The 12,422-nt window shown below is 34.2% G+C and overlaps 1 protein-coding gene across 2 annotated transcripts in view; it reads left to right on the top strand.

Moving 5' to 3' along the window:
- Positions 1-659: 659 nt before the first annotated feature.
- Positions 660-12,422, top strand: part of LOC144959694 (uncharacterized) — a 12,475-nt gene continuing 712 nt past the window's right edge. Inside the window, exons 1-4 of one of the 2 annotated variants that reach the window (XM_078892378.1) lie at positions 660-773; positions 6,797-6,962; positions 9,479-9,572; positions 12,132-12,422. The exon at positions 12,132-12,422 is cut by the window's right edge and continues 712 nt beyond it. In XM_078892378.1, the coding sequence (XP_078748504.1) occupies positions 6,828-6,962; positions 9,479-9,572; positions 12,132-12,422 (520 nt within the window). In that variant the 5' untranslated portion in view covers positions 660-773; positions 6,797-6,827. Of the gene's footprint in view, positions 774-3,569; positions 3,694-6,796; positions 6,963-9,478; positions 9,573-12,131 lie in introns of those variants that run through there. The other variant, XM_078892377.1, reaches the window with a different exon arrangement.

Genomic DNA, 12,422 nt, shown 5'->3' on the forward strand with positions numbered 1-12,422 from the left:
AATGTTTTCTGTCATTGTTGGCTGAAGAAGGGTTTATGAGCCCGAAACGTTACGTGTTTGGAATTTTGTTCTTTTTTGAAGCTGTTGTTGAACACTTTTTTTTTTAATGAATGGTTAGATTGGATAGTGATCCGCTCAGAATATTCTGTTCTGTTTTGTTTTGTTCCCATACGAAGCCTCTCCATTTTCACTCTTTCGTTAGAATATTCAAGCACTTCATAACATGAATACGATGGTAACTTTGAAAATAAAATGTATTTCTCCGGTAGAAGGATAATAGGCTCACTGATCCAATGGAAATTAAATACAAAATGCTCTTCTTCACAATGTCGAATCTTATGAAGGAACTATAATATCACAAACCTTCGAAACTGAAGAAGTACGGAGGACGAGCGTGTCCACTTGATTGGTAAAAATACAGTCGGGTGTTGAGTCCATTTGTGTTTAAACATCCAAAAGTCAATTCTGGGTCTTTGACAGATTATAAAATGGTCTCTGAATGAAAACACAACCGAAAAATAAAAAAATGATAATAATTAATTTTAAAATATTTTTAAAAATCGAACTCATAAAAATACCCCAGAGCTGATTCATTTATTTAACGACATTCAAAAACTTGTGACAAACTGCCAGAACTAAAAGGTAGAAAACTTTGATTTACACTTCCATTGTTTGGTGACAAAAAGGTTAGTCAATTAATTTTGGACAAAATTTGGTTATTTACTGCCTTATATCGCCACAAAAGTTGGATTTTTTATTTGTTTAGAGTAAAGGTAAGTGGTATGAAGCTCTGGAATTTAAAACAAAGTCCCCAAGATGGCAATTTTGGATGTGACGTTTTGATCGTTTTTAGTTTGAGTTTGAGTTTGAGTCTGCCTGCCAAGTCTTTCTATTTCTGCTGAAACTCAGGCTGAGCTGACTAATAACTTAATAACTCCTGATCTTAATATAAATGATTTTACAAACAGAATTGAAATAGAGAAGAACGTCATATTAGTACATCTTGACAGAACAAGCGGATTCTTCATATTCATAGTCATAGTCAATATTCAATTCATCAGCATGCAATCGAAATCAATCACCAATTCTCATTCTCATGACTCAGGATCAGATTTTATTCAGATTCAGATGCACTGGCATTTTATTAAACACTGTAACTAAATACGTTAACTTTATCCCCAAAAATCCAAACCAGAGAGATTTGTTTCCAAATTCAAAAGAAGGGAGGTGACCAAACTCCACACTCACACTTTTGATTTTCCTCACATTCAAACTTGGGTCAATTGAAGATACTCTTTTGTCTTAATATTAATATTTAAAACATGTCAAAATCAAATTTGGGAGGCCTTCCGAAAGCTCCTACATCCCCAGTCCAGTATTACTATTCTAGTACTAGTAGGGGGTTTGGGAGGGGGGGGGGGGGTGGGGGACTTTCTAAATTATTTTAAAAAGTCTCTCCCCTCCCAAACCCCCTGCAATAACATTAATACTGGGGATGTAGGAGCTTTTGGAAGGCCTCCCTCAAATTTACCTGTGGGTCCATTTTTGAGAGGCTATAAATAACGTTTAAAAATGTTAAACAGCAAAATTATCAAATTTGGCCATCCTTTACAACTTTTAACTTTCGCATTCATCTGGCAATATCAATAAGGATGCTTTTTTGAAACTCTGCTCTTTTAAACATTTTTTATCCACATTCCAGAATATGGAACCTTTCGTAATGCAAATAGAAATAGTTAAAGTATAAAAATTATAAAATTACCCACCAATAAATCAGTCAATGGATAGTAGGTTTCTATATAATACCCATGCGTCGACATGCATGTGCGTGTCTTGGCCGAACGGTTACATCGTCTGCCTTAGAAGTAGGCACTTTGATAAAATTTTCAAACTCAAAATATCTTGATTTGACTCAGTCAGGGGGATGGGACTTGAAAAAACATAAAATTTGATACCTTATTTGTTTCTCTACGACCTATGGTTCCAGAGTTATTTATATTTTTCTACTGAAATTTTTTGTCAACTCTACAAAGAGAATCTGTGATCTCACCGCTGCCTCAAAACCAGCATCTCGCGGCGATCTGGAAATTTTGAGTCTTGCAGTCAACGTGGCCCACTTATTGTTTTCAGTAATTTTGTTTCAATTAAAAAAAGATGGCAAGTGTTAGAGTAGGTATCATTTTAATGGTCAGAAAATAAGCTTTATTTTCATATAAATCATTTTCATGTATGGAAAGTATGGAAAAAATTAAGGATAAATGAAAATGGAAAAAAATATGAGGTTTTTGTCCCAAAAAAAGTAGGGTTGGTGGTGGGAAAAATAAAATAATGAGCGAGTGTATCAATTCTGATGAAATTTGGCAGATATATTCTTCAATTAATTGTCTATCGATGTATGAAGTATAATTAAAATGTATCTATAATTTTTAAAGTTCTTATAATTCAAAAATTTATAAATTTTTATTACATAAGTTTTCTGAGAAATACAATCAGGAATTGAGAATGAAATACACCGTTAGAAAGCTTGTTTTGTGCCCTTTATAATGATAACAAAGTTAGTCACATAGGTTCACAAATAACGCCATGGTGACCAACACAGTAAAGGGTCAAAAATTAAGTTCTAAAAAACGAGTTTCACCTTACAGTGAGCCTATCGGCGGCCACTGGACTTGAGTTATCAAAGTGCCTATTAGAAGGCTTGTCGGAACTGACGCTGTGTGTTTGAATCGTAGTTCTGGTACTTTTTTTTGGTCCTTTTTTAACAGAGTGTTGCAAATGATAAATGTCCCAAACCCTATTTTTTTTATTTTGAAAATTTCTTTTAAATCTTTTTCTCACTCTGTTTTCGTTCCTTTCTATAGAATATTGTAATATTCATCCCCACTCCGACCTCATAAAGTGCATAATAAAAATATATCAAGAAATGAAGTGAGTAAGAAAGTGCCAAAAGATAAACTGCGCAGCGGTGATGGGAGCTCGAACCAGCGACCTTACTGGTACGACAACTCTGCCTGGCTGGGATGATTGTGACTCTAACGTATAAGCTATCCACGACCCCAATAAAAATATATTTAAAAAAAAACAAAAAACCCAAAAACTCAGAGGGCGATCAAATGGTCAGAGAGAAAAATAATGTGTATATATATTTATCAATGATGATAATCTTCTTTGTTTTTCTGCGGCATTTCGGGATTTGGGATTATCTTAGAAATTTTCCTCAGAGTTTGTCATGTCAATCGTTTTCCTGCTCAGGTCAAGTGGTGGATCCGTGAAAAAATCACCATCTTGGCTCATGTCATATTTCGACACCTGTGCTCGACATTGAATTTATAGAAAAAAAAGTATATAAAGCTTTAATAAATGAAAAGTGTTTCTTAATATTTCCAAAATCTTATAGTAATAATTTTTTCCATCCTTTTACAAGCCAAAGTGATACTAGGCTGATAGAAGCCATGGACTGTAAAAAGTAATAAAACAAAAAAGAACAAAATACCAGACACAGAACGTTTCCGGCTCAAAACCCTTCTTCAGCCAACAAAACAAAATAAATACATTATTCTATTCCAGATAGACGGCAGAGATAATTTGTCAGTTGCATGAATTTTGGTGACACTCCCATTTTTATGGCATCAGTCTAGACAAACTGGCACCAGGTGTCAAAAGTGAGACAAGAAGGCAATTGATGGTCGAAAAGTAAGGGGGACAGGGAGGGGGTAAATGAGTCTAGATTTTATTTGTCAGTAGGTCAAGAGTGATAGTACAGTTATAGGTCTGTTAAAAAATATGATTATAAAAACCTCCCCCTTTTTTATTAGAAAAAAAAGAAAAAATGCCCCATGATCAATTAAACTACTCTCTCTCTCTCTCTCTCTCTCTCTCTCTCTCTCTCTCTCTCTCTCTCTCTCTCTCTCTCTCTCCTTCTCTTTTAATCTTGACTCTTTCTTTGTCCCTATCTGTCTTTCTGTTTCTCTCTTTCTATCTTTCCCTTATCTATATATATATATCTCTCTCAACTATTCTTCTGTCAATCTTCATGTTAACTTTATAAATGTTATCTGGTTATAGAGAGATGTGATATTAATCTGTTACAATTATAAGAGGTGCTCAACTTAGTTTATCTTCTAATATTTTTGGCTTTACAATTTTAAATTATTAAAGATACTTGAGTCTATTTGTAAGATCCGTAACCACTCGGCTACAGTGACAAAGATAAAATAAGTAAAAATAAAAATAAATGATTTCAGACCTTTTGACCAAAATTTAATTTTAAATCTCTTGAATAGAAGGTATTTAAAAAAAAAATGCTTAAGGAGAGCACAATTTATTCAAAATTTACATAAAGTATGTTATACTTAACTATTAAAGTTAAAGAATAGATGTACACTCGATGTTATACTAATATGGTATATGAAATTATGATATTTTGTATATTATGATTTTGTTTGAGTTTGACCGATACCTTTTCTTTCTTTTTGACAAATTGACATTATCATCACTGATACTGATACTGATTATAATATATAACTTATATAACATTGAAAATGTATTGCTCAGAAACAAATTCATCGAGGCAAAATGATGATTATCGGAGAAATAATAATTCAAAAATGAATTTAAAAACTCCTGCTCAGTATAAAATCAGAGCAAAAGGGAAAACAATTAACATCGTCTGGGAACGAAAAAAAAATTTAGAAAAAGTTTGTGTCTCTTTTTGAGATTTTCAATAAGTTTCTGTTCAGTTGCCATTTCCTTGAATTTCATAGAAATTGAATTTTACACAACCACTGACATATTTTCTTTTTGCTTGCCTATTCTGAATTTTAACCCAATTATCAGACTTGCCAACCAGTATGATTTATCATATTTTAATACGCTTCAAGGTCCAATATATGTGATATTTGAAGGACGAGTTTTATGGCCAAAATTTAAATATATGTGTGTCTTTCCATAATATGGCAACGATGAACTGGTTAATGATATTATAAAGACTTTCAATATGTTTCTAACTTTTAAGTTGTGAATTTTAACATTTTGTTGTTTTTACTAAACGAAAAGAGTGAAAATGGAGAGGCTTCGTATGTCATGACCATGATCAGTGTACACATTTCATTGGCTCTAGGGTTAGAAGGTTGTAAATTTTCAGTAAGGTGTACTGAGTGGATGAATATTTAATGAGCACAGACCTGCAATAGATTTCAATTTAAAAAAAAAAAAAGATACGCATCGAGGTCCAATGATGAAATGGTAAAATTGACTAAAATATGCTGAATGCAAAAAGTCAAAGTTTTTTACAAAAAAGGGGAAAAAATTAATAAAAGTGGAAAAGTTGAAGGTCATTAAATATCGTTTCCACCTAGAGGAGAATCTGAGAAGTCATGCAGATGATTGTCACAGGAATTGCAGGATTTTCCTTCCCTCTACTAGCTTGATAAGTCTCCATACATTTAGTGAATGCTAAATTTGAAATTTTGGATGGTTGCCGGTGTTGAAAATATGATATTTGGTGAAAAAATATGAGAAAATGTGTTAAAAAAATTTTAAAACTATGATAAATCTTTTCAATAGGTTGAAGTTCATTGTCACGTCTGAATTATGAAGAACTGTTGAGTTACAAAAATATAATATGATAATGATAATTGTAATACACCAGATTTTTCTAACTAAAAACTGCATTCCTCAATTAATTTTTTTTTTTTTTTTTTTAAATCAATTTATTTTATTTTTGGGGGTCTTAGTTGGTAGAGCACTCGCTTCCACACAAAGGGACCAAGATCCATCCCAGGTGAAGTAGAATTTTTTTTTATTCTGAGCCTCCTATCCACCCAGCAGTGATTGGGTAGCTGGATTTGTTAGATCTGGTGGAAAGTGCTTGACGATAGACTAGCGTCCTATCCAAAGGATAGCAAGCAATTGCTATTGTCTGTTTAATGCTATAGAAACGGATAAACTCCGGCACCATGGGCCTTATGGCTCGGAAGGACTATTATTATTATTATTATTATTATTATTATATTATTATTATTATTATTATTATTATTATTATTATTATTATTATTATTATTATTATTTGTTATTATTATTATTATTATCATCATCATTATTATTATTATTATTATTATTATTATTATTATTATTATTATTATTATTATTATTATTTTTCAATTCCTAAATGGCTGTATGGTAAACACCGCACTTTATTGAATTCATTGCAAATTTGCTACAACATCAAAGTAGTCGCCATGAAGTCTGCACTCTTGGCTTTATAGAGCGCAATATCCACTCATTGTGCTCAAAGCGCTTTACAAAGGGTCCCTGACCAACAGCAACACATAACATTGAAAACGAAACATGACACCTGTTAGGCGATATTACAATTTCTTCGGACAGAGACAACACTGTTAATGGTTAATGACTTTTCTGAGGACTTCACTATGCGTCGAGCGAGGCTTGAACCCAGGGCCTTTCGGTCAGAAAACGAGTGTCATACCACAAGACCTCGTAGTCGCATGACATGGCTGAACTGACATGGCCAAAAAATAAGAATAGTATTAGCATTTACTACACCGTACTATCAACCATATGGAAAACGTCATGGTTTGTTTGGAGTTGGACAGGAAAATATGTGGTACATCTCAAATTCTAGCTCCTTTTTTTTTTTTTTTTAATTTCTTTAAACTTTTTAGCTTTGTATTTATTTATTTTTTTGAATTTTAATTTTCTCCAGTCCAGACAATCTAATTGTTTTATTTAATATTTAGATTTTCTTCCTTCTTTGTTTCTCCATCCATATTCTCAGGGTTAACAGCCGCATCATAAAATCAACACAAATGGAAGAGACCAAAAACCTTCCCGTTCCACGGATGATGTACGCCAATGAGGCATTTCATGACAATTCCAGACTTGCACAAGGAAACGACAGGCATGGAGAGAGGAGTATTCATACTATTGGAAACAATACAAAGGTAGGGAAGGGTCTTTAAATTGTGGGCGTCCTTGAGATAGTCAATCGCATGTTTGAAAATATTTGAACAGAGATATTGACAATTTTAGTCAAGAGGTCAATCTTTATGTAAAATGAGTTCTCATCATAGATCATTAAATCAAACATTTTTCTACATATTGATGAAATATTTTAATTGAATTCTACTCCTAAATATTTGATTTACATTTTTTTATGAAGGTAATTATTATACTTAATATCAACACTTGTCAACTTTGGAAGCGATTTTCTCAAAATTAGGGTTTCACACCCTAGCCCATGCATATGACGATAACTTCATGAAAAATCACCCGATTTGCTTCAAATAATGATTAAAATACTCAGGAGACATTGAGCTTTCAAAAAATCCAAAAAAAAGCCCGCAAAAACACATTTTCACCATGCGACTGATTATGTCAGGGACGCACACAAATATGCCACCAGCAGTGTTGCTAGTTTTATGTTAAAAATGTAGTGATGCCAAAACTCCAGTCTGGATGGACAAATAATTCCAGGTTACGGGCAACTTCCGTCAGTTTGTTCCAAGGGTACCTTCACCCCCCTTCCAACCACCACATCATCCTCACTGCCACTACTACTACAACCACCATCACCATATATCATCACTACCACAACTACTACAACCATCACCACTCCATCATCATCACAACCACTACTACTACAACCACCAACACCACATAATTATCACTACCACTACCACTACACCACCACCACATCATCGTCACTACCACTACTACAACCACCACCACTACATCATCATATCTCGCACTACAGTCCACTCCGGATAATCGCAACTCGGTTAATGGCAACATTTCCCAAGAAACGGAATTGATTCTATAAAAGTCACTGGTTAATTGCAACAAACTTCAGTTAATTGCAACAAATTTTCATCCTAAAAAGTGGTAAATTCAATAAATCAATCAAACAAAATATCATGATTCAATTTCATCATGGAAGAAATTGTGACAGGTTGAAAAATCGAGAGTGAGCGGGATTTAATGCTAATGAAGCGTGTCACCACTCTATTTGAGACAAAGGAGGGCGTGGCTTTGTAGTATTTGTTTGTAATGTCATCTGTGGTCATTTAATAGGGGGTGAGGGGGCTGGGCATAGATTTTACAACAGCTAGACAATGACAGTTGTAAGGAGAGACTGAGCGTTATCATTTGCATTGTGACAAACGAGTTTGGTAAAGGTTTATTGTCTCTCTTCACGGCTAATCTTTTTGACTCTTACAAATGTTGAGAACAAAAGAGGGAATGTGAATCAAATCTGAATAAGATGTCGGCTTGCACCAAAGCTTCTTTTGGGATGCCATATGGCTTTTGTTTCAATCAAATTGCTATGTCTGTGGTGGACTAAGAACTTTGTTTACAACTATTTGTTTGAGTTTAGCATATATATGTGTAAAATGTTGCAATCGCGGACAGGAAACTCAACTTCGGTTTATCGCAACATTTCCGCTGATCCCAAGGCATTGCGATTATCCGTAGTGGACTGTACTACTACTGCATAGTTTGGTTTTGAAGCTAAAATTAATTATTTAAAAAGATACGGTTGTATTTCAGATCTCCCATTCCTCCCCTTTGTCAGTGACAGAAAGGAATAAATGTGGATAGCAAGATGGTTTGTGGTCCCATTTTGGTTGTCGGAATAATTATAAAAAGCTATAATTAAACGTCACACTTGTGTTTCAGAACCTCCATACTTCCTCTGTGCCAAAATGATAAAGATGGATTACTTCACAGTTTGTAGTTCCATTATGTATTTCAATCCTGTCCAAATGTCAGCCTAAAAGCTAAACTTTCGACCCGCCGACACAGTGATCGTACAACACAGCCACTAACATAAAATATTCCAGCCTCAAAAACATCTCACAGACAATCAAGTTTCCTTCCTCAAAACCACAAATGAGCTGAACAGCCTCCCAGAAGAAACGGTCTACGCTCCCAACATAGAAGCCTTCAAAAACGTCTTGTCCGTCTAACTAATTTGTAATCCAAAGTAACATTGATTGTCAACATGAAGGCGATGGCTGCCTGAATCCGAAGAAGAAGAAGAAGAGCTAAAATAACTTAACTCACTCAACCCTAACACCGACTATATCCGTAGTTTACCCGGGTTACTTTTACCCCGTGCCTACTTATTACATTTTTTCTGAGACAAATTATAGGCGTAGTATCAAAGCTAATGTTTTTAGTTTTTACATGTTAATGGTAGTTGAATAAAACTATCTATGTAAATGCTCATTTTTAATACATTTTTTTTCTAACTTTGAAAAGTAGCAGAAATCTTTAGGATTGAGTGATTTAAACAAACCACTTGCATTTCAGCACCTCCACCCCCTCACCTCCTCCTTTGTGATAGTGACAGAAATGGACAAATGCGGTTAACACGGTGGTTTGTAGAAGTACCATTTCCTTTTCCAATTTCACCAAAGAGCTGAAACGTATACAACATACATGATTTCTATTTCAGAACCTCCACCCGTCCCCTGCACCAGTCAACGACAGTGACAGAAAGGAACGGGATATGACACGCCTGGAAAACCCCATGTCGCAATCTGGGATGGGTACGGTGACCTGTTTGATTTTTTTTTTTTTGGATTGTTTCCCCAATTTTTTAAAAGAATTATATTTTTCTTTTATTTTTGTATCCACTCAATAATTTATTTATTTATTTATACTTTTTGAATATTTATATATTATTTATTTTTGTGTGTATTTATTTGTTTTAAATTTATTTATTTACGTATTTATGATTGATCAATTGACTTGCGGCTATGAGGTCTAGTGGTGTGACATTCGCTTTTGGATCGGAAGGTCCTGGGTTTGAGCTTCACTCTGCGCATAGTTGAGTCCTTGGAGAAGGCTTTTTACTCACATTCTTTCACCGTACTCAGGTGTACAAAGAGTACCTGGCCGTTAACAGTGTTATCCCTCCAAAAAATTGTAATATCGCCTAACAGGCGTCATGTCCCGTCCTACATGTTAAATGTTACTGTAGGCCAGGGAGCCCTTTGTAAAGCGTTTTGAGCACGTTTAGTGGATATTGCGCTATATAAAAGTTCATTTATTATATTTATATATACTACAACCACCAAATGTTGTAATTACACTTTCAACTTTTGAAATTCCACCGAGTCCAGTCAGAAATTGCTGCGAGACGAATTTTGGATCGCATTTCAGTAAATTTTAGAGAAATTCAAATTTATAGGTTATGGTCACATGGATGGGTCATGATCTTCACGATGAAAAATGTCCTCCTTTTTTGTGACCAGTCATTCTCACCCCTGGCTATATAAAAGCTCTTTTTTTTTTTTTTTAATGACTTATTTGTTTATTTATTTATTTACCAAGGCGTTTAAAACTGGTTGGTGTCCTTTATTCTCCCATACTCTGCAGGTTGGCCACTTGTTGGGTCTTCTGTCTTCCAAGATCTGTTTTATTTACAGCTTAACTTTTATCTTGTTTTCTGTCTTTGTCTTGGAATGAGAGTGCTTGGTTATCATCATCATCATCATCATTATTATTACTTTTATTTTCATCATTATTATTGTTATTATTATTATTATTATTATTATTATTATTATTATTATTATTATTGTTATTATTATTATTATTATTATTATTATTATTATTATTATTATTATTATTATTATTATTTTTATTAAAATGCTAATAATGGATGGCATATATAATGCACCACCATTTCCCACATACAGCAGGCCCTAGGCACTGACATTGAATTAGCAATGACTATGAAAAATGTTTTTTTCCTCTTTTTGAGGAAAATTTTTGTCTAAAATGTCTAAAGCCCTATCTCCACTGTGTAAAAATGTTTTTGAATTTTGAAAATCCATTCATAAATAAACAAGTTATGCAGTTTCAAAGGTGTCATTTATTTGGAGGACCCGCAAAGAGGAAAAAACGCGAAAATATGGGACGCTTTTTCGGCATTTTTTTTACTTTTGGTTGTATCTTGCGTAATAAGTGGATTAAAAGATTGAAATTTGGCAATTTTATGGCAAATTTGATAGAGAATATGATGAAAACATTAGAAGAGTTCTAACTTATATATAAACACACACACACACACACACACACACAGAGAGAGAGAGAGAGAGAGAGGTTGTGTACGTAAACAAAAGAAATATAGAAGGAAAAGAGAAATTGGACAAGGGGACAAAGGTTACTGATAGAACGTGACTTGGAACACAATAATTAAACCCATGCTGAGATTGTAGATCATATTGCAATCGAAAACTTATAACATTATAATTTCTTAAATTCTTGTAAATTAAACAGTCAAATTATCAGCTGTTTATTGAACCCAAACGCAATGGCAGACGATAAACACCCCTCTGCCAGTGAGACCGCATTCAGATGATTGTCACAAGAATTGCAGGATTTTCCTTCCCTCTACTAGCTTGATAAGTCTCCATACATTCAGCAAATGTTAAACTTGAAATTCTGGATGGTTGCCCGTGTTGAAAATATGATTTTTAACAAGTACATAATACAAATTTTGTTGACACAAGGGTAAACTAAAACTGAAACGTAAATTTCCTTTTTTCGACCCACACAGGAAAATTATCTTTAGGGTCTAATCCAAGGAAAGACTGGAATAACTTGACTAGTGTGCAATGCAGCACCGCAGATTTAGCTAGGGTGAGGTGACTTGCTCAAGGCAAACACAATGCAGCGAGTATTCAAACTCAGTACCTTTCAGGTACAGCAAAGATTGTACCGCTGGGCCACACTGCCCCATGAGTAGAAGGTTATAGCCCACAGTGGGCTTTTCCATACAAAGTGGGTTATAAGGCAGTGACCCCTTTATTTCTGACTTCGGGGGAGACATAGTGTTTCATAACAGGCTATATTTCTTTAACTCACTCAACCCTAACACAGACTATATCCGTAGTATATTACATTTTTCAGAGACAAATTATAGGCATAGTATTAAAGCTAATGTTTTTAGTTTGTACATGTTAATGGTAGTTGAATAAAACCATCTATGAACCTGCTCATTTTTAATACATTTCTTTCCAATTTTGAAAGTAGCAAAAATATCAAGGATTGAGTGAGTTATTCTATAATTTTTTTTTTCTTTTTATTTCCTTGTATATCAGGCCAGGATCTGAATGGTAAATCAACATCTCCTTATTTTCATGATGGTGGTAATCTACACCAGCAGCAACAACTGCATCAGCAACAGCAGCAACATAACCAACATCAGCAGCAACAACAACCTCCTCATCAACAACATCAACATAATCAACAACAACAACAGCCACAGCCTCCTAGTATGAATTCCAATGTTTCAAATTATCACACGACGGATCATGACGATACTAAAGACAAGATTTCTGGACGAGACGAAAACGAAGCCAGAAACTTTGTGTGCCAGGTCTGCTCAAGGG

The sequence above is a fragment of the Berghia stephanieae genome, chromosome 14 (genome assembly GCF_034508935.2).
Source record: "Berghia stephanieae isolate SIO BIC M18660-M18661 chromosome 14, UCSD_Bste_1.3, whole genome shotgun sequence".
NCBI classification, from domain to species: Eukaryota; Metazoa; Mollusca; class Gastropoda; order Nudibranchia; family Aeolidiidae; genus Berghia; species Berghia stephanieae.